The 27,755-nt window shown below is 48.2% G+C and overlaps 1 protein-coding gene and 1 non-coding gene across 4 annotated transcripts in view; both read left to right on the top strand.

Moving 5' to 3' along the window:
• The first annotated feature begins 4,490 nt into the window (after window positions 1-4,490).
• On the top strand, window positions 4,491-4,790 carry LOC146356837 (signal recognition particle RNA). Its single transcript, XR_014787047.1, has one exon.
• Window positions 4,791-7,612: 2,822 nt separating this feature from the next.
• The window catches only part of NEMF (nuclear export mediator factor), a 29,457-nt gene continuing 9,314 nt past the window's right edge, over window positions 7,613-27,755 (top strand). For 2 of the 3 annotated variants that reach the window (XR_014787691.1, XM_084833875.1), the window contains exons 1-21: window positions 7,613-7,770; window positions 9,644-9,712; window positions 10,976-11,078; window positions 11,381-11,506; window positions 11,946-12,094; window positions 13,132-13,199; window positions 14,028-14,111; window positions 14,560-14,633; window positions 15,110-15,180; window positions 15,267-15,342; window positions 15,810-15,872; window positions 16,556-16,633; window positions 17,325-17,533; window positions 18,448-18,615; window positions 19,964-20,027; window positions 20,630-20,718; window positions 21,915-22,018; window positions 23,002-23,064; window positions 24,906-25,018; window positions 26,551-26,608; window positions 26,820-26,878. Coding sequence is in view for 2 of the 3 variants with exons in the window: in XM_084833875.1 (XP_084690001.1) it covers window positions 7,712-7,770; window positions 9,644-9,712; window positions 10,976-11,078; window positions 11,381-11,506; window positions 11,946-12,094; window positions 13,132-13,199; window positions 14,028-14,111; window positions 14,560-14,633; window positions 15,110-15,180; window positions 15,267-15,342; window positions 15,810-15,872; window positions 16,556-16,633; window positions 17,325-17,533; window positions 18,448-18,615; window positions 19,964-20,027; window positions 20,630-20,718; window positions 21,915-22,018; window positions 23,002-23,064; window positions 24,906-25,018; window positions 26,551-26,608; window positions 26,820-26,878 (1,947 nt within the window). In the remaining variant the exon portion in view is untranslated. The remainder of the gene's footprint in view (window positions 7,771-9,643; window positions 9,713-10,975; window positions 11,079-11,380; window positions 11,507-11,945; window positions 12,095-13,131; window positions 13,200-14,027; window positions 14,112-14,559; window positions 14,634-15,109; window positions 15,181-15,266; window positions 15,343-15,809; window positions 15,873-16,555; window positions 16,634-17,324; window positions 17,534-18,447; window positions 18,616-19,963; window positions 20,028-20,629; window positions 20,719-21,914; window positions 22,019-23,001; window positions 23,065-24,905; window positions 25,019-26,550; window positions 26,609-26,819; window positions 26,879-27,755) is intronic. The other variant, XM_084833885.1, reaches the window with a different exon arrangement.

The following is a 27,755-nucleotide window of genomic DNA, read 5'->3' as shown; positions in this document are numbered from 1 at the left end:
CCACCATTCAGCTTCATGGGATGACCCTGGGTTCCAGTATTATGAGAGAGGGAGAAGAATGTCTCCCTCTCCACTTTCTCCACACCGTGCATAATTTTATACACCTCTATCACGTCTCCCTGTTGAATTCATACCTGCTGGAGGGTATGCAACCAGAATTCTAGACCATGGGCAGTTATACATTTGCAACCATTTAAGAACGTGAGAGCCCTGTTGGATCAGACCAAAGGCCTATCAGAATAAACTAATTTAGTATCTTGTCGCTGCAGTGGCCAACCAGATGCCTATGGGAAGCCCACAAGCAGGACATGAGCACTTGAGCCCTCTCTTGCTGTTACTACACCAGCAACTGGTATCCAGACATATGCTGAATGTGGTGCATAGCCACCATGATTACTAGCCTTCTCCTACATTAGTCTAATTCCCTTTGAAAGCTATCTAAACTACTGGAAGTGAATTCCACAGTTTAGCTATCAGCTGTACGAACAAGCATTTCCTTTTGTCTCTCTTCAGTCTCCCGTCGTTCAGCTTAATTGGGTGACTCTAGAATTATGAGAGGGGGAGAAAAATTTCACCCTACCACTTGCTCCACAACATGCCCATTTTGTACACCTCTATCATGCCTGCCTTTACTCAGTATTTTTAAATTGTATCCCTGTGTTGTGGGGATTAACAGATGGGCAGCAAAAGTGGATACTGAGAGCCCTTACAATGGCAAAGAGACTTATGCTTCAGACTTGGAAGAATAAACACCTACCACCTACCATTCACTGGACTGAAGATCGTACTGCTCTTGCTGCATTTGAACGTCTCTCCTGCACCTATCAATCTTGTATGGATGTTTATTCAGTTATATGGACTGCTTATGTTAATGTGTATAGTTGAAATGGAAGTTTTGAATACTTTTCTCCTCCTTTTCTTTTTGTGCATGGATATGTTTTATGATACATTCTTCTTCCTTTCTTCAGGGGTCCCCCCACTTTTTTCTTTTTGTCTTTTGTTGTAAAATTAGAATAAAATTTAAAAAGATGATGACCCCCATTATTTGCCTTTTCTCCAAGTTAAACAGTCCCAGCTGTTGTAACCCTTTCTTGTTGGGAGGTTTCTCCAGCCCCTTGATCGTTTGGATTGCCCTTTTTGGCACCTTTTCCAACTCTACAATATCCTTTATGAGATGTAATGATTTTTATTTATTTATTTATTTATTTCTATATTATAATGATCAGAACTGTACACCATATTCCAGGTGTGGTTGCACCATAGATATGTATGAAGGCATTGCAATATTCATAGAATCATAGAATAGTAGGGTTGGAAGGGGCCTACAAGGCCATTGAGTCCAACCCCCTGCTCAGCCATATTGCCTAGGTTGACAACATTTGGGGGACAGGAAAAATGGGGAAAATATTTTAAAAAGATGGGAGTTTTAGGGATCCTTAAAATGTTGTGGTTTTTCATCCTTCAGTGCTCTCTTCTGTTTCAATTATTTAATTATCACCTTCTTCAGTTTCATTAAGGGCGCAATCCTATCCAGATAGGCGGCTGCCTCTGAACTTGGAGGCAACCGCCTATCCAATGCAGGGCAGCAGAAGCATGGAGGGGATCGTTCCCTCTGCGCTCCTCCTGCCCTGCATTTTCAGCTGTCTAGCTGCAGGACGGCTGAGCGGGGAAGGAGGCTGCTGTACGACACATGGGATGTGTTGTACAGGCATTTCCGCCCTCCCCACCCCAGAACACCCCCCGGAACACCCTTTTTGGCTGCTCCGCACTCCTCTTGCGAGCGCGGAGGACAGGACTGTTCCACGTTGCCTCCAAGGCAGTGCGGAAGTGAGGGGAGGTCGGTTCCCAGAAAACAAGATATCCTATGGCCGTCTAACCGCTGTCTAGTGGCCATAGGATTGCTCCCTAACTTAACTGCCTCAATTTTTGAATTAAATTTAGGTGGTAAAACCCTATATGGTAGAATTGTTTGTATGAAATAAATAACTGACTTCTGCAATCCCTGCCATGTCTCCTCACGCAAACAATTATTCCCTTTGCGTTTTGTTTGAATAGACAAATCCCACACGATTTAAGACAGGAGGGCTGCAATCCTAAACACATTTACTAGAGATATACTCCATTGAACACAGCAAGATGCATAGGATTGCATTGTTTGGCAATGTAGACTTGAAAAACAGAGCATCCACAACTTATTTTCAGAGCCTCCAGAGAGATCCATTTAAAGTTTAAACATATGCATATTGTCTACCTGTGGCATGGCAGACAAGCAAATTAATTCTGGCATAACTTTGCCTGGCCCAACAAAAGTCACATACTGGACTTTCACCCACAAAAGCTTTGCCACAGTAAATGTTTATACGGAACGACAGGACTCTTCATCGTTTTTGATGCCGCAGAAAAACCTGTCTGCAATCCACACTGACTTCATACAGATGTTCTCATTGTGTATGTATGGGAGCTTTCTCCAGCCTGGTGCCTTCCAGATTTGCTGGACTACAACTCTCATCTGTACAGGTTGGGGAAAGCTGGGCTAGTGCATGGCAAAGAAGGCTTGAACACAGTGTTCCCCTGAGCATGTGCAGAATTAATATTCTGCCACAGCCACTTTTGATATGTGACAAAACTGAGGAGATGAGCTTCCAAGATGGTCTGTTTGACTTCCGAGGGTACTGGAGTCCCCAAAATGGCTCTTTATAGGAATGAAACACAACATAGTCCTCTTAATTCCTTGCAAATGCCATGCACCCCTCCTGCACAGAGTCCCAACTTCTCCCCATCCCCAGCATTGCAAGTCTCTTCCATACTCTCTAAGGGTGCAATCCTATGTATGTTCAGATAGAAAAAAAAAAATTCATGCAACTCCCAGCATTGCCCTGCCAGCATGGTTGGGGAATGCTGGGAGTTGTAAGATTATTTTCTGTATAACATGCATTGTTGTTGTTGTTCCGTCATTAAGTCGTGTCTGACTCTTCATGACCCCATGGACCATAGCATGCCAGGCCTTCCTGTCCTCTGCTCTCTCCCGGAGTGTGCTCAAGTTCATATTCATTGCATTGGTGATGCTATCTAGCCAGCTCATCTTCTGCTGCCCCTTCTCCTTTTGCCTTCAATTTTTCCCAGCATCAGGGTCTTTTCCAGGGAGTTTTCTCTTCACATTAGGTGGCCAAAATATTTGAGCTTCAGTATCTGTCCTTCCAATGAGCAGTCTGGGTTGATTTCCTTTAGGGTGGACTGATTTGACCTCCTTGCAGTCCAGGGGACTCGTAAGAGTCTTCTCCAGGACCACAGTTCGAAAGCATCAATTCTTCGGCACTCAGCCTTCCTTATAGTCCAGCTCTCACAGCCATACATTACTACTGGGAAAACCATAGCTTTGATTATGCGGACCTTTGTCGGCAAGGTGATGTCTCTTCTTCTTACTATGCTGTCTAGGTTGGCCATAGCTTTCCTCCCAAGGAGCAAGCGTCTTTTAATTTCATGGCTACAGTCAGCGTCTGCGGTGATCTTGAAGCCCAAGAAAATAAAATCTGTCACTGCTTCCATTTCTTCCCCTTCTATATGCCAGGAAGTGATGGGGCCAGATGCTATGATCTTCGTTTTTTTAATGTTGAGTTTCAAACCCGCTTTTGCACTCTTCACTTTCACCCTCAACAAGAGGCTCTTTAGATTCTCTTCGCTTTCTGCCATTAGGGTGGTATCGTCTGTGTATCTGAGGTTGTTGATAATTCTCCCGGCAATCTTAATTCCGACCTCTGATTCATCCAACCCAGCGTTTCTCATGATGTACTCTGCATATAAGTTAAATAAGCATGGCGACAATATACAGCCTTGTCGTACTCCTTTCCCAATTTTGAACCAATCGGTTGTTCCATGTCTGGTTCTTACTGTTGCTTCTTGACCCTCGTACAGGTTTCTCAGGAGACAGGTAAGGTGGTCTGGTACTCCCATCTCTTTAAGAATTTGCCACAGTTTGTTGTGATCCACACAATCCAAGGCTTTAGCGTAGTCAATGAAGCAGAAATAGACGTTTTTCTGGAATTCTCTTGCTTTCTCCATGATCCAGCGAATGTTGGCGATTTGATCTCTAGTTCCTCTGCCTCTTCAAAACCCAGCTTGTACTTCCGGTAGTTCTCGGTTCGCATACGGCTGAAGCCTAGCTTGTAGGATTTTGAGCATCACCTTGCTGGCATGTGAAATGAGCGCAATTGTACGGTAGTTTGAACATGCATTGGGGTCAGGAAGAGTCGGACATGACTTAACGACTGAGCAACAACAGGGCTTCATCTTGGGCATCAGCCATAAACATGGGCAGAACAGTTGCGAGGTAGGGGAAACACAGCCCGTATAGATTAATTTCAAATAAAACTGCATTACCCATTACCTGGTGTAAAAAAGGCATTATTGCTTTAGTATTCTGGTCCATGCTGCCATCTTCTGGTTGATGAACAAACAGAGGTGAAAGGCAGCTCTCCGGCTGGCAGCAAGCAGCCGGGCGCGGTGGCTCCTGCCTGTAATCCCAGCTCCTCGGGAGGCCGAGGCTGGAGGACCCCTTGAGCTCAGGAGTTCGAGGCTGCCGGGGGCTGTGCTGAGCGGGTGTCCCTGCTGAAGTCAGCATCAATATGGGTGTCCCTGGGGAACTGGCGGCCCCCAGGTTGCCTAAGGAGGGGTGAACCGGCCCAGGCTGGAGACAGAGCAGGCCAAAGCCCCTGTGACGATCCATGGCGAGACAGCACCTGTGAGCAGCCCCTGCAGTCTGGCCTGAGCAAGAGAGTGGGACCCAGCCTCCCTTTTTTAACACACACAAAAGGGAACAATTCGCTAAGCACTAGAAGCATTTGGGAGAATTTCAGACACCTGGAATGTAATCTGGGGGAAGATTTAGCAGGGATGGGGAACCTGTAGCCCTCCAGATGTTGTTGGACTATAAACTCCCATCAGCGCCAGCCAAAGGCCAGGGATAATGGGAAAGAAAGTCCAACAGCGTCTGGAGGGCAACAGGTTCCCTACGCCTCCTTTAAAGGCTTAGAAATGCAGCAAGAAGCATCAATTGAGGCCAGACAAAGCAAACAAGTCTTTTCTTCTGTTCTCCCAGGGCTTGTCTCCAGAACCTGCATACCAGGCCCTGCAGCAGGTGACTTCATCATGGGGTGAGTACCTCTGAACACTTCCAGAGGGCATATCCAGGTGTCATTATATAAACAGATATGGAATTTTGTCCTGGGCTGCAGGCACAGCCACTGTGAGAAGGACAGCCCATGTAGACGGTTCTAAATAATAAACACTAGAGGTGCTGCGGTTGAAGTGAACCTGGAAGCTGAATCCTCTACTATGGAAGCCCTTCTGTCTAATCCAAGATGCAGAAGAGCCAGCTCTGATTAGACTTAATGGGGAAAATTACATGCTCAGAGGCTTTATTGCTTTTTCTCTGCAAAATATTGGACACTGGATGTGTTTACCTTGAAGAACATCCACTAATTACTAGCTACTTAATGGGAATCATACAGTCTGCCAGGACAGTTGTAGGAGGATCGCCTCCCACTTGGAGATCTATCTGTTCGAGATGGGAACTGTGGAATAAGAAAAATTCATACACTCGTCACATCGAGAAGCTTATTGTAACCACAGGAAAGAGAGATCCACTTTTGCACTTGCTGGTCCCAGTATATAATTATAATGCGTCCAAATCCCTCCACCAGTTATCATTCCCAATCAGAAATTACTTAGAAAGAGTACATCATGTGGATTTGAACTTCCATGACAAAAGGAGTAACCACTTCAGACCAGTTGGGCTATTGTAGAAAAAGGATTAATCTATGAACGTGGATTGGGGATAAAACTAAGGATATTTGTCTATTTAGGGATTCCCAGCAGGGGTTCAAAGTCCCAGGGCTCCTTCACAGGGGCTTTTAGCTTGCTATGGAGATTGCTTACTCACAGAAGTTTGCAGGTCCTATACACGCGCAGCCCTCCTCCAGGGAACCTCCCGCTCTTTGTGAGCTCTATTGGGTTGTTTTCCATGAGGAAAAAAGTCCGGCATTTTCCCTCCGCCCACCATGAAGTCGTTATAAATGAAAGTACGCTGTTAAAGTAGCTTTTGTTGAAAATAAAACAGCGCCACCTACTGGCTTTGTAATGAAACATATTGAAGTTTAGTTAAAAAAAAAAAAACCCACCTGGAAAGGACCAGATCAAATCCCACAAAGATTCTGGAAGCAGAAGCCCTGGTAAATTGCAGGATTCTTAGCCTTGTGTGATGAAGCCCCCAGACACTCTAGATTTATTTATTTATTTTATTTAAAACTTTTCTTGCCTGCCTTTCAGGGCAGAAGCCCTCCCTTACAGCAATATCTGGGGAAGATCTATGAAAATGGCTGAAAATTATCTCAAGACTAAGATAGGACCCCATTCATTACACAGTGAAGTTCCTTGTTTGCAAAGTGCTCTTCCAAACTAAACAATTAATAGGGACTCCTATATTTTTATATATATGTTCATAGATGCCCACCACAAACCTTTCAGTGCATTAAATGGGAGGATGGCGCCCTTGGTTAATTTGGAATATAGGGGCTGCTCACACATATTTTAGCAGTGAAGCGTTCTACATAAATAGCCCCTGCAGTGTAGCCTAGGGATGAGACTGAGACCCGGCCTGCCTTAAATGGTTTGGGACCTGGGTATTTGAACTCCCATTACCCCCAGGCTGCTGGATGGGAATGATGGGAGGTGGAGTTCAACACATCTGGGAGGACACCAGGTTGGGGAAGGCAGATCTATGTCAATGCCAGCGTAGCAGGTGGCCTGCTGGATCTGAAAGGAGAGCCCTCTGCTCGAATCCCTGCTTAGCCCCGAGGCTCACTGGGGCGGCCACAGGCCACCTGCTCCAACTCCTTCTGCAGCACATCTGTACAGTCTGCGCACGCTGACTCCGAAGTGGCATTGTGCTCAGTGGGGCTTACTCCCAAGTGGGTGCGGACTGGATGGCTGCTGTGATCTGCTCCTTAAGGTTTTTGCGAGCATAACACAGGAGACTCACCACGCACCACACACAAAAGGAGGGGGGAATCCCAAGGAGGAAGGACGTTAAAATGTAATTCCTGCATCTGCGCGCACAGCAAAGATCTTCCACCGCGACGGGCTCAGTGCTGGTTCATGCGAAACAACAGCAAAGAAGCTGTCTGCCAGAGATGCTAGAAACCGGATTCCTGCACTGAGCAGGGGGCTGAGCTCGATGTCCTCAGCGGCCCCTTCCAACTCTAAGATTCTACGATCCTGTACTGGAAGTGAGCACTTCCGAGCACATGAAAAGTGCTTTCTCCTCCCACGCCATCTACACTTCGAGAGCGCCGCACCCAGCGGGCCCGCCCCCGCTCTTTTCAAACCCCGCTTCTGATCTCTGCTCCGGGAGACTTTCCCCGCCCCGCCCGCTCGTGGCTCTAGCGGCTGCTGCCATTCCCACAGTCTCCGACAGAGGGCGGCAGGGAGCGCCCACCGTTGGGAACGCAGCCGGGAAGGGAAGGTTGGCTCCGCCCCCGAAGCCCCCCATTGGCTCCCGCATCCTTCGCCGAATCTCAGCGCAGAGTTTTGGCCACGTTGGCTCGCCATAGTTCCTGTGGCGGGGCGCGCATGCGCGTGGGCAGGCCGGCTCCTGCTCAGGGGAAGCAGCTCGGGGGCGAGTGAGGGGATCGACTCGGCTCGGGCCGCTCCCGCCATGAAGAGCCGCTTCAGCACGGTCGATATCCGGGCGGTGATAGCCGAGCTGCGTCACAGGTATGGCCCCGCCACCAGGGCAGGCCCCGCCCACTGACCACTCCCCTCGGGCCGGCAGCGCGTCGCCCTCCAGCTGTTGGGGACTACATCTTCCATCAGCCCCAGCCAGCTTGGGGCAATGGTCAGGGATCAGGGGAGTCCGCACTCGGCCATGAAGCTCACCGGGTGGCTTTGGGCCAGCCACCGACTCTCCGACTAGCCTACCTCACAGGGTCGTTGTGAGGATAAAATGGAGAGGCGGAGGAAGGTCATGCAAGCCACCTCGGGGCCCTTGCAAGAGGGGAGAAAGGCAAGACGTGCACCGTCTGGCGGGCCACAAGTTGCACGCCCCTGATCTGTGCTTTCCTGCCTGCAGACTGATGGTTGGCGGGGTGGTGGTTGCTAGCTGCATCCGGAGGGGCTGTGGCAAGGGTGGCCTCCCCAACTCCGTGGGAGCCTGAGTTCGTCAGTGCTCTCGGGAGGGCTGGCTTGCCTCCATCTTTTCTTCTTTGGGTTAGTTTTGGATCCGATATGCAAAACTGCAGTAAGTCAACAATAATGTTGAAAATGCAGATAACAGAGCACACTGCAAATGCATCTGTCAGGGAAAAGGAGGGGAAGGAGGGAGGATCCCAGCCACGGGGACCAGCCCCAACCTCCCTGCGAGGGAGGGCCGCCCTGGTCCCAAACCCAGGGTCCCCTTCCCAAGAACAGGACTGGCCAAACCTGGCCTTTCAGTCCCCCAAAATACCCAGTAGCCACCCTCGTAAGCCAAGAGGTGCTGAAATTAGTACTGAGATTATGCAAAGAGATCACAGCAACTAAAGGTTGGATAAAGGTTTATTAAGATCAAAATAAAAGGGTAGAGGGAAAGGGAAGAATGGAAGTAGCAAGTTAAACAGAGGGTACAAAGCTAAATCACTTAACTATAAACAGAGAGCTTCATGAATGCACACCCAAGCAAAATAATAAATCTACCTGGCCTATCCTTGCATACCTAAGCATGGATCTCCCTGGATAGCAACCAACCATCTGCAGGTCTAGGACTACCAGGATGAAGGGAGGCCCCATCCCTCAGCCCACTTTTAAAGCCCAGCCCTGACAATGCAGGGCAGATTAAGCCTCAGCCAATCACTGGCTCAGTCCCTGGGTGGGCCGCCCTGGTCTCCCAAGAGGCTGGAACTCCCTACCACCTCCAGCTGTTGGTACTTTCTAGGTAGTAGGGGCTGTGTCTGGCCTTGGGCAAAGGGCCAAGGAGGCTCTAGATTACAAACAATTCCAGGTGGTTCCATCCGATGTGACAGCCTGACCCGATCTTATGGCTGAAAGCAGGCCTTTATGCTTGACAGTGTCCATCCCCCCAATCCACTTAAGAGCTGAATCTATTTGTTCTCTTATCTCAACTTCTCTCTCTTTGCCTCCAATTTATTCCAATGTATATGTACAGATATGAATTTAGGGTGTAATTCTATGCGTGTTTAGACAGAAAAATATCCTACAACTCCCAGCATCCCCCAGCCAGTATAGCATGCTGGGAGCTGTAGGGTTTTTTTCTGTCTAAATGTGCATAGAATTGCACCTTAAGTAGGCTACTTTGTGGATCTGATAAAGTGTCCCTACTCCAGAAAAGGTTATGCCACAATGAATTTATTAGTCTTGGTTGATTTTTTTTGCTTTACAAAGTCTTCTTTTAAATTCCTTTCTCCCCATGACAGCTGCCTTCTCTGCCCCAGTAGTTTAACAGTACAGTTGATAGGTTTGTTGCTCCTTCAACAAACTTTTGCTTAAAAGTTCTTGATTCAGTGTTCTGAGTGAAAGTGATCTCCTATATATTTTCCTGAATAATCTTCTTGTATAGATGACAACATACATACATATATCTTTTTTTTAACAGCTTGTTGGGAATGAGGGTAAACAACGTTTATGATGTGGATAATAAGACGTATCTCATCCGCCTTCAGAAGTAAGAGCTAAATCTTTCTTGTTTCCTCTCTTTGAAGTACTTCTAATTCTGGATTGTGTGTGTGTGTTATGTACGTTCCAGTCTATGAAAATATAGAATAGCCAACTTAACATAGAATATTATGTATGAAAGAAAATGAACACATACCTGCTTAGTCGTAGCAGTTAAAAGCCAGGTCAAACATAGAAGTTATAATCTTTCTGGAAAAGAGTAGAATGGATAATTCTTCCTCTTTAAAGAAAGTATCTGTCACTATTTCTGTTTTAGCCAAGTTTGAAGCTGCATTTGTGTTCATGTAAACAGCACATGAGTGAGATATTTGCTTCTTAATAGCTTGCTCAGAAATATGTAAAATTGTTTGCTTTATTCATGTGAATGCAGTCCAATCCACATGTGGGTGCCTTAAAATCAATGTGACTTTGCTCCCGAGTAGATGTAGTTTGCATTCAGCTATATGTTTTTCCCTTTGCTTTCCTCCAAACCCTTCCCTCAAAATATTACTAATTACAACATCTCTATCCCCTCCAGCCCATGCACATAGAGGGCCCATAATGTATTCTGATACTGTTGCTGAGTGAGGGGAAAGGGTTGATCTTATCGTGCTTTTCTAAGTAACTTCAGGCACAGATGCCACTTCTTAGGGTGACTCTTACGTTCTTAAAAATCACAACTCCAAATGTTAGTACGGGTATTAACATCTTGTATGGAAAACCTTTTCTATCCTGGGGAACTTGATGATAATAATCCATTAACAGCTTGGAGGCTAGCAAAGGTGTGTGGTGAGGAGTGTTGCTTGTCCAGCAGCCTTTTCTTATGAATCACTGAGGGACGCACCCAGAAAACTGCCAGTCTGATTGGCAAGGAAGAGGCAGAGTCTATGCTGCATCCCTGACTCCAGTGTAGGGCCCAGTTTTGATCTTGCTGGACATAGAGGTGGAGATGAGATTGGGGAAGTGCCGTCTGATCAGTACCCTTGATACGTTAATAATGTTGTCTGCTAACTTCTCTTAGAAGAAGTTTTTACTTCCCAATCTCACCTGAAGGCCTGCCCCACCCTGCCCCACCAACTGGATAAATTTACAACAAAGGCAAATTCAAGATTTAATTTAGCAAAAATAAAAAAACCTGAGCTGGCAGTTCCTAGGGGAGGAAGTGCATATGTGTGGTAAACACATACGTCTGCTCTGGGACACTGAGGAACAAAACAGAAACGACCTGTGAACAGAGGCCTGGATACCCCCTGATTCTTTCTGCTGTCACTAGGCCAGACTTCAAGGCTACGCTTCTCCTGGAATCTGGCATTAGGATTCACACCACAGAATTTGAATGGCCCAAGAACATGATGCCATCAAGCTTTGCAATGAAGGTAAATTCATCTTCTTTTGGTTGCTGAAAATTTCCTGCAGGGTTGGGGGAGAAAACCTGTCAGGCAGGTGATCTGGGGGGCTACCCAAACCACTATTTTTTCCTCAGTCTTCCCCCCCCAATCTCTCCTTTTGCCTCCTGCCATATTAGATTGTTGCTGAAATATTTCAAATGATCCCAACTGTATGATGTCTTTAAATGATTGTGGGTGGGGAAGCTTCCAACCCCTGTTGCTGTCACTAATGCACACGGCTCTCCCTCATTGCCCTTTTTCACACCTGTTTGTGCTTTTCTCGCTGACAGTGCCGCAAGCATTTAAAGACCAGAAGGCTTGTGAGTGTGAAGCAACTTGGCATTGACAGAATAGTAGACTTCCAGTTTGGGAGTGATGAAGCGGCGTATCATCTGATTATAGAGCTCTATGACAGGGTAAGTGGAGGGAGAAAGGATTGGGAATGTCTAGAGGGGTGCCTCCCCCATCTCTTCCCCCCTCACCTCTTCCCAGCAGGAGGCTGATAATGTTGTCTTCTGGCAGAGTTGACCTTGTATTTCTGTGTGTGTTCAGATAGCATTGCGATTTGTGAGGCTGGTTCTTGCAGTTGTTGAAAAGAAGCTTGGGGAGGGCACCGCTGCTCCCACCTCTCCCCCTGCCTGCGTTGCATGCCCATTTCTTTAGGGCTCTACTCCCAGATTAACCTGTGGCAGCTTCCCCCTCCTAGTGGTGCGGTCTTTTGGGAGGACTTTGGGGCTGTGCCTCCGCGGCCCATCTGTTGGGCGAGCCACGGTCCTCAGCATGGGAGAGGACACATATCAAAGCGAGTGCTCTGTGTCTGTCTGTGGGTGACAAAGTGTTTGGGATTTGTTGCAGGGCAACATTGTCCTTACTGACCACGAATACCTAATTCTGAATATCCTGAGGTTTCGCACGGACGAAGCAGATGATGTCAAGTTTGCAGTGCGGGAACACTACCCAGTTGATAACGCCAAAGCGGCAGCACCATTGCCCAGTTCAGAAAGGTACTGCCGGACTTCATGCAGCATTTGGATTGTGGCAAAAACATATCCCCAGAGCCGAGTACAGATGACAGCTTGGAGGCAATATTGTAGGGTTGTCCTTGCCTGCTTCTGTTTTTCAGGGTGGTCTCCAGTTTCAGCTGGTGTTGCAGGTTTTCATAGTGCTTAAGTCTGTACCCTAGAAATGCTGGCCCTGGCCCACAGTAGCACGACTGCTGTAATAGGGGTGTGTGTGTTGATGTGACTGTCATAAGGCACCTTTTGGATAGTGGCTGTAATAACATACAGCTTAGTTTTGAAGCAGTGTTTTAAAGCTTGATTCTAAAAGAGTGTGAAAGGCTGGGAACTTTATCTACTTGAGCTCCCAAGGAAACTAACCCTGTTTATTCATTCATTCATTCTGTGTACAATATTTACATACTGTTCTGCATCAAAAGATGTCAGGGCTGTGAACAAAAATAAAAGAATAAAACACCATGTTAAAACATTTAAAAACATTTAACCCTAAAGCCACCAGTATTGGGTTCCCTCTCCTTTTCAGCAGGGCCCCATCCCTCAACCTCGTTTTTTCTTAGTTTGCCTTAGGAGTGAAATTGACTAGGTCAGAAGCTGCTTCTGAAGCGGTTTAGTCCTCTGTATGCAACCTAGGCCAGTCAATTTTACCATTCCGTTGGGTTGTATTGGATTTGGGGGAGCAGATAGGAGATTAAAAACCCCAGAGCAAGCAGGTTCTGGAAGAACAGATGTGTTAGTTTGTTGCAGCCACAGCAGAGAATGTTGTGCCACCCTAAAGATTAACATGTGGCATGAGCTTTTGTGGGCTAGGACCATCTTCACTAGATGCAGGGAGGGGGCAGGCTCCCTTCCCTGCAACCCACCCCACCCCGGCCTCGTGAGTCTGCCATAAGGCCTTAAGCACTTGCCATGGCTGATCTCTCCTGAGCAGAACAAAGAAAAATGGCTTTCCTCTTGCCTGACATTTAAAAACATCTTATATGCATTTCTTCTTTTGCATTGATCTTGTCCTGTGCTCTTCATAGGTTGACAGAAGTAATAACCAGTGCTCCTAAAGGGGATCAGATAAAGAGAGTCCTAAACCCTCACCTTCGTAAGTACCGTTTAAGTTACATTAAACTGAACAATAAATAATGGGTTGGATCCAGATTTAGGCCCTGCAGTGGGGCTTGCAGAAGCAGAGTTCCCTGCGCCTTCCGCCCCATGGCAGCCCCTCTAGTGCTCCGCTCGCCACAATGATACAGAGGGGGTTAGGAGACCCCGCTGAATGGGATAGGCTGCAATCTGGGCCAAGGGGGTCCCCCTAAATCGGGTGGAGGCACTTCTTTGAATGGAGCTCCACTCATGAATCGTGTCTCTGCTCCATTTTTGGAGATTCCTACCCCCCTCATCCCCTTGCACCACAGCCTATCCCATTCAGCAGGATCCCTGTAGGGAGGAGGAGGGCGTGAGGAAGTTTGCTTCTGCCAGCCCAGTTGCACATGCCTAAATCTGGATCCAGCCTGATGTTTTGTCTTTAGAAGTTTGCATGTGTCTTTGAATAGTAGCGAAAAAGAAGAATATAAACATATTAAAGAGATTGTTTAATAAGAGAGATGGTTCTACTAATAATAGAGAATTGCTTTTGTGAGATCTCATTTCCATGCATGCCTTTGAGATGTACAAGAACCTTGCCTCTAATGCGGAAAACGACCTATATTGTTTGAGGCTGGGGAGGAGATGGGCTTAACACATTCATGGTGAAGAAGCCAACCTTTCCATCCTTTGTATAAAATGTCCAGATTCTGCCTTGCAGGAATTGACCATCTCTCTCTTGGGAAATAAAATTAATCTTTAAACTCTGACCTTGTCCTGGCTGTTTTACCTGTCTTGTAAATGGACCTCTTCTCCCCCCACCCCTCTTAAAAAAAAAAAAATACAGCTTATGGAGCCACTCTTATTGAACACTGCCTTATAGAAGCAGGATTTTCGAATAATGCCAAAATAGAGCACATGGAAAGCAAAGGTAAGTGCCCAAATATTCGAATATGAAATGCACAGTGTACTCCCTTCCATATAACATAACGTGGTTGGGTAATGCTTGGTATTTAAAGACATGATTCAATCTCGGTTCCTTGACCATAATACTTGTTTCACCTACTGCATCTGTTTGACTCCTGTTCTCCTGAGCCAGCCTTGCGCAGCACAAGGGGAAGGGGTAGCGCATGTGCTTCGCATGCCAGAGGCTTCAGGTTCAGCCCCCCGCATCTCCAAGGAGGGCTGTTGCTGCCAGTCAGAGTTAACAATACTGTGACTAGATGGACCAAGGGTCTGACTCGATATAAGGCAGCTTCGCAACATGAGGCTCCTGCAGGCCACATCCAGCATGCAGAGATGTGCTATTGGCACAGCAGGAACCCACCGTCTCAGAAATCTTGGCTGTAAAAAAGCCCCTTCTTCTTCTCTCTTTTTAGATGTGGAAAAGCTACTAGCCGCTTTACAGAAAGCAGAAGATTATATGGAGATAACAGACAACTTTATTGGCAAGGTATCTCATAATCTGGTGACAAATGCCCTGACTTCCGCACCCACCTGGCACATGCTGTGACCCAGAGCACGAGTTTTCCGACTTTGTCATAGCAAGCCTCTCAGGGGGAAGAGAATATTCTTGAGCTCGTTGAAAATTCTGATGCAAAAGGTGGAAATATTGCACCAGGGAGAAGGGGATGGGTGGAGCCGAAATCAGGATACATTCATGGGGGTGGGGGGCCCATGGTATGGCCATCATCACCTCTAATGCTGTAACAAATATTTTGGAAAGGATGTACAAATTAAATGTTCTGATTGTCACATGCCATCCCTTAGTTCTCCTCTTGGTTAGTTCTGTCCTAGTGCTTACCTTTCTGTATTGGTAACTGAACTTTGAGCCTCTGTCATGCCCACCACCTCAACTCACACTTGTACAGTTCCAAGAATAGAAAATAGAAGAAATATTCAGGTTTCCCCCCCCACTCCTTTTCATAGGGCTATATTATTCAAAAGACAGAGAGAAAGCCAAGTCTGGAACCAAACAAACCTGCTGAAGAAATCCTCACGTATGTACCTTGCTGGGAGTGCCCTCTGGGGAGTGCTGCCTTGCCTGCCAGTCTGCTGGTGACATTATCCAATGTGTGTCTTGCAGATACGAGGAATTTCACCCTTTCTTGTTTTCACAACACACAAAATGTCCATACGTGGAGTTTGAATCTTTCAACAAGGTACAATGCTAGGTCTGATACTGGACTTTATCAGTGGGCTGTAGATTTTTATTGTATTGGCTGGATAGGGCTTGGAGGGTGTAATGAATTGCCCATGAATAAGAATCTGAATGTGGATTCGAAAGTTTGAGAACAGAGTTTAAGACGTTGAATTATAGATATATGAGAGATGCTGGTGTTTGTCTGGCTCTGTGCTTTTGAGGGCAGTTGAATTTTCTGGCAGACCTCAGGAGCAGAAAATGGGAGTTTCTGCACAAAAAGTGGCCTTTGCCAGAGCGATTGTAAATTTGCAATTCTTCACTTTGTTTTGGGATTCTTCAGCTTAAATTTTGAGCATATCTTACGGAAGAGGCTTGTTGGGTGTCATCAGTTGTTCTCCAACTCTATTTTTTTCTTGTTACATTTTCTAAGAAATTAAAAATCAATGCCTGATTATTTATAGTTATTTATTTTACTCTTTTTAAAAGGCAGTAGATGAATTTTACTCCAAGCTGGAAGGCCAGAAGATAGACTTGAAGGCGTTGCACCAGGTACTGGTCTCATGAAAAAAGTGAGCATCTGACATGGCTCTTGTGTGCTCCTCTAAAGTGCCACTAGCCAGGTGTGGCTTGTTGAAAGTGGGTTGCCTTGTTCACCTGGGGAGTTAAACGTCTGTCCCTGGCAAAAGCCCCGATAGCTGCAGTTTTAGCTGGCGATGTTTGCTTCAGTTCAGCAGCCCCTGTCCGGTGCTGTGCTTCACTCTACTTTAGGAAAGGAAGGGCAGCCTTCTCACATCACGCTCCATGTGCATACCAGGCCCCTTTGGCGCTTTCTGTGAGAAGGATTTCCTTGCTTTCCTAAAGCAGAGCGAGGCACAGTGCAGGCTAGGATCTTGGATCTTGCTGGGACTGGAGCCCGCAGCCAGTCTTGAACTTGGGCGTCTAGGTGTTGTTTCAGGCTGCGCACCATCTCCCAGCTGTGTACCATCTCCCAGCTGTGTCCAGAGTCGGGAGCAGTGGTGAAGCCTCCTTCCACCAGTAGGCCAGAATGGCTCCCTTATATCGCTGGCTCACTAGATTGAGAAACGTGGGGAGCTGCTCTTGCGGGCCGTGGGTTGCCTTTGCAGCATCTTCCTCCTGCTCTGCCCTCAACGTGAGCTGTCGGAGTCAGCAGTAAAATCCTCATATTGGCATGTACCTTTCCTGGTCTCTCCTCTTTCACTTTGTCCTGAAAGGAAAAACAAGCACTGAAGAAACTGGAAAACGTTCGGAAGGACCATGAGCACAGACTCGAAGCTCTTCATCAGGCTCAGGTAGGATCACTGAATACTCTTTAAGTTGAGCCCTAAGCAGAAAAGAAGGCCAGGTTTACTGCACAATCCATTTGTCAGACTCCAGAGAATCCCAGTCCCCCCCCCCCCCTTTTAAAGAAAACTATAAGTAGTGGAGGAAAACTTAAAGATGTGAAGACTTTAAGGGAAGGAACCATCCATCAGTGGTAAAGCACATGCTTCACGTGCCAAAGGCCTCAGCGTCAGTCCTTCGCATCTCTGTGAAAAGGACCTCAGATGCCAAGGCTTGGCCGGCTCTTTCTCCCTAAGAGTCTGGAGAACTGCTGCTAGTCAGAGGAGAAATGCTCCACGAACAAATAGCCTGACCCTGTGCTCCTTGAAAGAAGGGCAGGAGCAACTATGGCACACACATTTGCCCTCCATCCAGAACCACTATTGGGATACTCCTGTAGTATGAACTTGGAGGCTGAGATTTTTTGCTGTGTTCTTCTCTGCTGGAAGGCCAGTGCGGCGCAGTTGGCTAGAGTGCTTGTCCTGGATGTGGGGAATCCTGGATTCAGATCCCTGCTCAGCTTGGAGGGCTCTGAGCAAGTCACGCTGTTCTGTCCCGCAGAATTGTTGTGAATATAGTTCTCAATAGAATATATTGTTCTCAGCTACAAATAATAAAATCAATAAATCTGTGCTGACTTGTCTCCTTCATTTTGCAAAGGAAATTGACAAGGTGAAAGGTGAACTTGTGGAAATGAACCTAGAGATGGTCGACCGAGCCATCCAGGTGGTCCGGAGTGCTTTAGCCAACCAGATTGACTGGACTGAGATCGGGGCCATTGTAAAAGAGGCCCAGGCCCAAGGGGACCCCGTGGCGAGCTCCATCAAAGAGCTGAAGCTGCAGACCAACCACATCACGATGCTCCTGAAGTAAGTACACAGCTGAAGGGAGAAATGGGCCGAAATGGGCCACAGCCTGTGCTGAGCAAGGTAAGGCCCTCTGTGGTTTGGTGTCTTGAAATGGATTGCCAAGCAGTTCGAGATGAGCGTGAACTATGGGAATGGGGCTGCGAACAGGCAGTGGTGGCTGCCCATTTAGGTGGCTTTGAAAGGGGGTGGACAAATTCCTGGACGAGGAGGCTATCGGTGGCTACTAGTCCTGATGGCCATATGCTCCCTCCAGTACCAGAAGCAGTGAGCCTGTGTACACCCGTTGCTGGGGAACATGGGCGGGAGGGTGCTGTTGCACTCGTGTCCTCCTTGTGGGCTCCCCATGGGGAGCTGGCTGGCCACTGTGTAAGCAGAATGCTGGACTAGATGGGCCTTTGGTCTGATCCAGCAAGACTACCCTTATGTTCTTAAGGCAGGCACCTATCAGAGGTAAAAATGGGACCTCCATGTCTGGAGATGGTGTATCTCTGCAGAGCAGGTGCAGGAGCAAACAGTCGGGGGTGGGTCATACCAGTTCCAGCAAACTCATTCTTATCTTCTTACCTGCAATTTCCTTTGATGGGTAATCAGTAGGTTGACACTTGGGGCACAATCTAGAGAATACTGGGGGTGTTTGGGTACCTCTGGAATCATTAAGATTTTCCCACAATGAAAAGCGTTTTTGTAAACGGGATATAATTGCTGAGTGTTCTCTTGTAGGCACATAATTCAATGCAGAATATTACTGTTTTCTATGAGCACAGTCCAGAATAAAGTGGGCAAAAGATCCTGTTCTGAATAGTTCAGACAATTGTCCTTGAGCCGGCAGTATACAAAGACTTTGTTCAAGAGGGGCATTTCTCATCCCAGACTTTAAAAAACACACCAGACCACATGTTTTCCTGCTTGGCTAGAAACCCTTACGTGTTTTCGGAGGAGGAGGAAGAAGATGAGGAGAAGGTGGCAGAAGAGCCGAAGGGGAAGAAGAAGAACAGAGCCAAACAACTCCAGAAGCCCCAGAAGAACAAGCCCTTGCTGGTGGATGTGGATCTCAGCTTGTCTGCTTATGCAAATGCCAAAAAGTAAGAAGCCTGGCGGTTTGGCTGGGATGCCCTTGACAGCATGCCCTGGGACGGGGCCGTGTGCTGCTGCTGTTGCACCTGCGTAAACAGGCCGCCCTCTCCCTTCTCTGTAGTCCAGGGCTGTTTAGGTTACCTGGTGGAGCAGGAAGGAAGAGCACCACAGTGGTTCCCCTCCGCCCTGCACCAGTGAGCAAGTGCAAGGCCTTCGTCCTCCTCCCCAGCCGCAGCAGAGCCTTTGTACACGTAGCGGTCTTTGATTAGGTTTCCTATCATCTGTGCTTTCTCCCTGCACTTTTGAAATCTACATTTCAAGCTCCTTTGGACCTCAGAGGTTGTTTTTTGTTTTTATCCTGTAAGGAGCCATGTATGTGGATGGTGCTACTCAGCAATGCATTTAAGAGATTTGAGCCACAATCCCCCTCCTTTGGACAGATTGCCGTAATTGTTGAAGTGAATTGGGCCATTAAGTGTGGAGAAAGCACCACAATTCACTCTCCTTTTGAACAAGCTGCTCCCTGGCCAGTTTAATGTCTCCCAGGTCATGTGGTCATTAAACTGGACAAATTTGGTATCCAAGAACCCCAGACTGCCATCATCTGCTGCTGCTGGAAAAAAGCCCTAGGAATGGGCTGTATGATTCCTGCCAGAGAAATCTCATTCCTAGAGTCTCCTAGGAAGCAGCTCTCAAAGGTGTCTACCTGCTTCCTGGGATGCTCTGAGGATGCTCTAGGAGCAAGGCTTCTATGGCAGGAACCATAAAGCCTGTTCCTAGAGCATTTTTCCTTTTCTGGTGATACCATAGGGGGACTCTGGCCCCAGACAGATTACCCCCAAGGGAATGCAGCACAGGTTGCCCACCCCTGTCTTAAATGGAAAATTTGTTTAATATTAGAATGCATACAAGACAACCACAGCATGAGTGAGTGGTGTGTGGGTGTGAGTTGTATGGGAATGTACATGCATGTATGTGCTTGCACGCACATGTGTGGCCTGGCAGACTGCCAATATGGCCCTTGGGGCCAAAAAGGCTGTGCATGCCAGCATAAAACAGCTTCGGTGGCTAGGCATGACAGAATGGATCAGAGATGGATGGGTAAAAGGAAGATCGCTGGGCAACTGGGCTGGAAGCATTGCCAGTGGGGTGTACTGTAAATCATTTGGAAGCATAATGTCCCTGTTACATCTGTGAAGCTAATTATCTTTTGTAAGGCACCTTGGGAGGGCCTTGCCCTGAACTGCAGCACAGAAGTACTTTAAATAAATATAAATGAATAATAAAGAGGCATGGGCTATTTAGTAACTGAAAAAGAGCTGGGCTGGAGATATGACATGGCTGTATCTTTCCCAGGTATTATGACCACAAGAGACATGCAGCCAGAAAAACTCAGAAAACTGTGGAAGCAGCAGAGAAGGTATATCAATGGATTCTTTGCCTTCTTCCTTAGAAACATGTGAAATCATCAACTTTAAAAATCTCTTCCCTCCATCTTGTGTGATTCTGCTGTGCCTGGAGCTTTATGCAGATTTTTGCAATTCTTCCCCCAAAGTAAAACAAACAACATAACTAACTAAAATAAACACCAATAGTATAATAGTTTAGTGGCAAATGAACCAAATCCAAGAAAATACCATTGACCTTCAAGCTTGGGAATAGCCTGCCGCTGTGAATCTGGAGCTCCCGTTTCTGACTTGGCAGTAGTTAAGAGCAAGATGGTCAGAGGCAAATATGCCATAAGTCCTCGTGCACACGTGTACACGGCGCATGGTTTGCAGCATTCCGGACAGGTTCAGAAATGTGAATGCTAAAGTAGGAAGAGGGATGCCAGAAATCGGTCAGGATTTAGAGGCTGTAATGGATGGCTGAGATCAGAGGAACAAGCTTTGGAGCGGAGGCTGGAAGAGACCAATAACTTTGTGTACCCAGAGGTGCTGCTTCAGAAAAACTAACACGGGCAAAATGCTTGGTGTTGTTGCGCATTTTGTGTGATTGTCCTTGTTTTGTCCATCTGAACAGGCCTTTAAATCAGCAGAAAAGAAGACCAAGCAAACGCTGAAAGAAGTTCAAACAGTTACCACCATTCAGAAGGCTAGGAAGGTTTACTGGTGAGTGCCTGGACACAGGTATGAGTAAGCGACTGTTGGAACCATCTGAGTTTTTTTCTTTGTGTGGGGGGTGGGGCAGAGTTGAAACCAGGCTAGGGCTGAGTTCAGCGCTTTATGCTTAAGAGCTAAATGTTTGCGCATTTGGTTGAGGGACTTCTGGTTTCTTTGGTGGGAGAGGGTATCCAGAGCAGGTCCTCTTTTCTCACTTACAGGGGAGGGCTAATGCAAATTGGGCACGCTTGATGTGTCCATTGGAAGGATGGACACATCCTGCCCTCCTTTTCCAGTTTGGCATGATTCTAGGACCTTTGGGGCTTGGGGGTGGGAAGGATATCACAAGAGCAGTTGCCACAGTTGTCTCCCCCACCCCGGGATGGACCTAGCCTCTTCCTGTCCTTATTTTAGACCAGGCCTACCCCAAGTTGGTGCTCTCCAGGCGTGTTTTACTACAACTTCCAGTGGGCATGCTGGTTGGGAATGATGGGAACTGTAGTCCAGCACATCTGGTATAGGGAAGGCTGTTCTAATATTCATGACTGTGGTGGTGATTTTGGTCCTCGCTTAGCTGCATTAAAACATTTTTTTGGTTAAAAACTTTTATGTTTAGACAATTGAAAGTATATCCTGTGTGTGTTAAAGCATGATCACCGATTAAAATATATTATAAAACTGTACCAGGGATGGTAGGTGGGTGATACTATGACCCTGCAGAAGTCCTACTTCTTTGTAAGTGGGATATGAAGTTTGAGAGGTCATGGGGGCTGGTCCTAGCTTTGACCAGCCTGTGGTCGTTTTTCCAGAGGTCCCGCCCACTTAGCAGTGCCATCTTATGTCCACAAGAGCAGAGCTCACAGCAGATAGGGCTGGGATGGGGAACGGGTGGCCCTCCGGATGTTGCCGGGCGGCAACTCCCATCATGCCTCATTGGCTATGCTGGCTAGGGCTGATGGAGGCTGCAGTCCCACCATATCTGGAGGGCCGCCTGTTCCCCAACCTTCCAAAATGCAAGGGCTGCTCCTTGCCAGAGTCTCTGTGAGCCGCACGCCACAAATGTTCCAGCACCCACCCCCTCATTTCTTCTCCTGAGCCAAGGGAGCCACACGGAGTCTTGGGTGAGATTAGCAGATGGTGGGCTAACCTGAGCTGCCATTCTCCTTGTGCCAATGCTTTTGCTCTGGCTTGATGTGATCTGACAGGTTTGAGAAATTCCTGTGGTTCATTAGCTCTGAAAATTACCTTGTTATAGCTGGAAGAGACCAACAGCAAAACGAAATGATCGTCAAGAGATACCTCAGGCCAGGTGAGGCTAGCTCTCTTCTCATATGCAAGATGCAAGAACTCCACGTTCATTAACCCAGCTGAATGCTTGCAGCCCTTAATGCCAATTAGAACCCCCAGGTCACCCTTGAACATGGATGTAAAAGTGTGTGCTGATGGGGAAGTGGGTGAAGACCCACTTTTTAATCACTCTGTGCTGGCAGGTGGGTTGGAAGTTAGTTAATGCTCATGAAGTGATCTTCAATATTTGTCTTTATCAGAGTTGAGCTACTGACCTGGGCTTTGTTTCTGCAGTGGGTGCTCTTTTATATTTTAATGTTTTGCTTGGACTGTAGCAAATGCCTCCTAGGTGGAGGACCCCTTCATCTGATGTGCCATGTTTGTGTCACCTATTCAGCAATTAAACCCGGAAAGCAAGGAAGGAAGGAAGGAAGGAAGGAAGGGAGGGATGGGCAAGGGCAAAGAGAAACTGAGTATGCATGGAGAAAGTGGCACTGATCAGACTATGTTTGTGTTGTCGCTTCTGTGCGAGGATTAAACTGCAAAACACAGGATCTAGCATGGGGTACTGAGGTCTGCTAGGAAAAGCAGCATGAAGCTCCTAAACTCCCCCCCCCCCCGTTTCAAGGAGTAAAACTGATAGAGGTGAGGGCACCCAGGCTGTCTGGTCCCCTTAGTTCAGCCCTCCCCAACCTGGTGCATGGCCACTGGGAATGGTGGGAGTTGCAGTCCCACACATCTGGAGGGCACCAGGTTGGGGAAGTCTGCTTTAGTTCCGTACCCGTTAAGCCTAGATTTCTCAGGCCAGGGACCTGTCCTCTTCATGCATCTCCTGTATGAAATAGCCTCCTGAATCTCTGTCTTCAAAGCAAGTGCAGCTGAGTCTGAACATTTGAAGGCACAGACCTGGGCAGTTCCCTTTCTGCTTGAGGGTGTGCAGCAGCACCTCCACAGCTGCTTGGATAATCACCGCTGGCCTCTCCTCCCTCCTTTCTTCTGCCTAAGGCGACCTCTACGTGCATGCCGATCTCCATGGAGCAACCAGCTGTGTCATCAAGAATCCCACAGGTACTGCTTTCAGGGAAGGGATGTTGGAGGAAGGAGCCCATGAGCAGCCAGGGGCTCTTTTTTGTTGCTGCTGTTTATACACCTCAAGATGGGTGACTGTTAACATTTGAACTGGGCAATAAAGTGAACTGAAACTCCAGGCCAAGGGATGGTGGCTAAGTCACTCTGGTACTTTTGGCAAGTTTAAGAAAGCAAGGAGGAGGTTGCTAATTTGGGGAGATAACCTTGAATGAATTCCTTGTTCAACAGACTTGGTGTTCCTGCCTGAGTAAGCAGTACCACAGGAGACTGTCTAATTCTTTTGTTAGGGCTAATGGTCCCTTGATTGATCTTCTAATTGCCTTTGTGTATATCTGATCTACACACAATTATTGATCAAGACAACAGCTCCTTGAGTGACTTCTCTGAAAGATATGGTTGCATCTGAGTGGGTGATATTTGAAGCCTGACATAGAAAATGCTCATCCATTTGTGGGAGATGTGTAGGGGGAGAACCTCTCTTCTCTTAGGAAAAAGGCAAGTAAGGGAGAAATGATGGAGGTGACCAGAATTATGTCTGGTGTGGAGAAAGTGGCTGGGGAGACAATTTTCTCCTTCTCGTAATACTAGAACCCAGTGGGGTCGTTCCATGAAGCTGACTGGTGGGAGATTCAGGACAGATCAAAAGAAGGACTTCTTTAGTTAAACTATGGAACATGCTACTGCAAGACGTAGTGATGGCCTACAACCATTCAGATGGCTGTAAAATGGGATTGGACAAATTCCTAGAGGAGAAGGCTATCAATAGCTACTAGTCCTGGTAGCTCTATGTAAACCAGTTGCTGGGGAACATGGGTGGGAGGGTGCTGTCGCACTCTTGTCCTGCTTGTGGGTTTCCCGTGGGCATCTGGTTGGCCGCTGTGTGAACAGAATGCTGGACTAGATGGATCTGATCCAGCATGGCTTACTTTATGTTCATATGTTCTATGAGAGGTGCATCAAAGCCTGGGGTTTTGTATATCCTCAAGCCAGTGGGTGGGTTCGCACAATTGTTTTCAGCCAGGATGGCTTAAATAAGTCACCATGGTTTGTGGCATGTGCTGGGTGCCTGTTCTATAACCTAAGCCCTGCTCGTAAGTTATGTTGTCCGAACCCAGTCAGGGTGGGGCGTTGGCATAGTTAACAAACCACTCACAACCCTAAAACAGCCCATGGATTCTCAGTGGGTTGCTAGCCACGCCAACAGTCCAGTTCAGACGACACAACCTACGAACGGGAGTTGGGTTACGGAACAGTGCTTGGCACGTGCTGCAAACCACAGGGGCCGAACGAGCTCATGTCACTGTAAGCCCTTTTCTGGGGAAGTCCAGACGTACCACTGGGCTAATGTTTTTACTAGGTGCTCCTGCTGATGCAGCTCTCCAGTGTGTGCGGGGTAGCTAGATCAGAAGCCAGTTGCTGGGGAGCAGCAGGGGCGGAGGGCTCTTGCCCTCGTGGCCTGCTTGTGGGCTGTTGGCCACGCTGGTTGGAGGTGATGGGAGCTGCAGCCCAGCATATCTGAAAGCTCTCTTTAGTTGAGGGCATTCACTGAAATCATGTGAGGCTCTTCTACTACAGAGAGGAACCAGACTGCATCAGGCAGTCAAATGACAAAGTTTTTCCCCTTAGCTGGCTCATCTTTCAATATAAAAAATCAATACAACTTTTAGTGCATTATCCTAAACCCCCTGCTGACTGGCTGTTGGGGAAATTTGGCAATATAAGGCTTTGAAAGACTCTTCCCAGCAAACTTCCCTGAATTTTGTTGAGTTTGGGGTTGGGTTTGCCCTAATACTGACCTCCTTGTGGTGTCGCTGTTCCAGGGGACCCCATCCCTCCACGGACACTCACCGAGGCAGGCACCATGGCCCTATGTTACAGTGCAGCCTGGGACGCTCGGGTCATCACTAGTGCCTGGTGGGTGCATCATCATCAGGTAATGAGGTCTTGGGTGGCTGTGGTGTCTGAGGGCACGACTTGGCCGGAAAACAGACCCTTTTACAAGGGATGCTAAGAACATTCTGATATGGCTGCTGCAGCGTGCCACGCAGGCAGTGGTCATTCTTGGCGCCAAGCAACGGCAAGTCTGCCCCCCGCAGTAATGCCCGCCCCCTTGTGAAGTGTTTTGTGTTGTTTGGTTCTTACTTGGAGGCGGTGTGCTCCTGCTCTCCTTTGCTGCGCTGGCAGGTTTCCCTGTGGGCAGAATATTAGGGCACTGTGTGCTTGCCGTGGAAAAAGGGACTTGGCAGGAGGATTGCACACCGGCTAAATAGCATCTGATACGAGTGGGCTTATGCCACAATACGTATGCTAGTCCTCAAGGCCCATAGGATAATGTGTTGTTTTTGTTGCAATAGACCAGCCTTCCCCAACCTCGTGCCCTCCAGCTGTGTTGGACTGTGACTATCATGGCCATGCTGGCAGGGGATTATGGGAGTTGCACTCCAACCCAGTTGGGGGGTACCAGTTTGGGGAAGGCTGCATTAAACTAACATGGCTACACTCTGGAATTCTATACAGAAGCAAAAGTCTTTTCATAGAGCTGCCAGAAAGTGCTTCTGATGAGGGTTCCCACTCTTCTTCCAAGCCTGCACAAGGGAAGGCAGCCACTGGGTGGACCACGGGTCGGTCTCTCTCTCTCTCTCTCTCTCTCTTTCCCTCTCTCTCTCTCTCTCTCTCTCTCTCTGCGCCTCGGGTGGTTTTCCTTCCTGCTCTGTCTTCCCACGCCTGCTGCAAGACTCTGAGTCCTCCCAACGCTCCTGCTTCCTGTTGGGCAGGGCAGTGTCTCTGGCGCTGAGGGGGAGCGGGGGCAGCCGTGCTGGGAATTCCATTCTCCGCAGGGCCAGGATCCTGGGGTTTCGCACAGAGCCTGAGGCACTTGATTTAACCTGCTTGCCCGTGGACTGGCTGCTCCCGAACGCTGTCCTGAGGCAGGCCCGCAGAGAGGAGGCAGGCCTTGACTGCGCAGAGCGAATGGGGCGGGGCGGGGGGAATCTCTCCTTTCCTCTCCAGAAGCAGAAGGAGCAGCACAGAAGAGGTGCAAGAAGGAAGCAGGAGGAACGGGGAGCAGGTTGCAGGAGGCTGGGCCCCTCCTCGTTGCGTCTGTTTGTCTTCTCTGGGGGGCCTCTTCCTCTCCCTCCTTCCGGGTTCCCTGTGCATTTTTAAAGAGCTCTTCCAGCAAGGCACAATGCGGAAAACCTTGTCAGCAGTTCTAGGCCGCTTTGCAGACAGGGGGCTGAGGGCTCTGTCACTGTACGTGTGGAGAAGCATCAAACATTAGGAAACCTTGCTGAGTTGGTTAGACTTCTGTACCGGAAGATGCCCGTGAGGCGGGGGACCAGTCTGATGGCAAGATCCGTGGGCCCGCTACAGCCCCAAAGCTGGCACTGGTCTTCAAGGACCCCCCTGCCTTTGCGTGACTTATGCTTAGCAGTGTTTGATCAGCCTCTCTGGGTAAACTCCATGCAGGTGTCTAAAACAGCCCCCACTGGAGAATACCTGACAACGGGAAGCTTCATGGTCAGAGGTAAGACCTCCGGGGGATGCAGTGACGTTTCCCACGGCTCCTACCTGGCAGCATGGTTGACTTGCACCTGTCCCCAAGTCTGTGGCATGGGGGCAGAAACCAGCTGTCTCCTTGGGGTGGCTTCTGCAATGGCTGGATTTCTCATTCCATGCCAAACCCCACTCTTTCGTGGCCCAACTGTGCAGTGACCATGTCTGCTGCTTTTTTCCAGGAAAAAAGAATTTTCTCCCTCCTTCCTATCTGATGATGGGCTTCAGCTTCTTATTTAAGGTAAATGTATTTATTTTGTTTCTCTGCCGCCCAGTAGCCGAAGCTCTTGATTTGTCTCAAAATGTCTATTTTGGGGCCATTCAATATACAGACACAGAGGACAGTCCTGTTGCCTCCTGTGCATCCCACTCCACCCTCTGCAGCTCCTTTCCCCAGTCTGGTGGCCTCTAGATGTTTTTAGATTGCAACCCCCATCAGCCCCAGCCAGCATGGCCATCGTGTTCTCCACAGTGGTCAGCCACATTCCTTGGGGAGCAGAGCACGCAGGCGCTGCACCTTCCCCTGCCCTTTGCAGTGGCATTCAGAGAGAACCTGCCTCACTATGAGGAGGTTCCCTTTGGGCCAGGAGTGGGGCACGTCCAGGGCTCGCGGGGCCACCCACCCGGCCCCCACTGCTGCTGGCCTGTTGAATTTGCTGCCTAAATTCAGTTGGGCAGTGGCGTCACCCCCCCGCCCGATTTTGCTTGGAAGCATGTGCTTCCCACTCACCTTGTTTTAAAGCTGGATCACAGTTTTAAAGCCCCCCACCCCACCCCCCAGCCCGGCCATGGCTCTGGATTTCTGTGGTGCTGCGAGAGGGGCTGCACAACAGCAAGGTGGGGGGCTCATGCGGACTGGGTGTTGCTCACCCTTGCTTTTAGCCATTGTGGCTAGCAGCTGTTGATTGTCCAAACGACTCCATGTTCCTGCATCAAACACAGAAGCTGGGCTGGGCAGGCACAGACGCAGCGTGCTGAGAAGCCACTGAAGAAGAGGAAGGACAGCTGATTGCAGGAGGGAGTTTGCTCACCAGACTCCACTCAGTATGTTTAAAGAGCAAAGGGAGACCGGCAAAGTCTGCTTGGGCATGCCACCGAACTAGGGCTTGTTTTCTTAA

The sequence above is a fragment of the Heloderma suspectum genome, chromosome 1, assembly GCF_057233095.1.
Source record: "Heloderma suspectum isolate Gila_16-S chromosome 1, 16-S_ref, whole genome shotgun sequence".
Classification (NCBI taxonomy): Eukaryota; Metazoa; Chordata; class Lepidosauria; order Squamata; family Helodermatidae; genus Heloderma; species Heloderma suspectum.
This window is presented reverse-complemented; position numbering and strand designations above follow the sequence as displayed.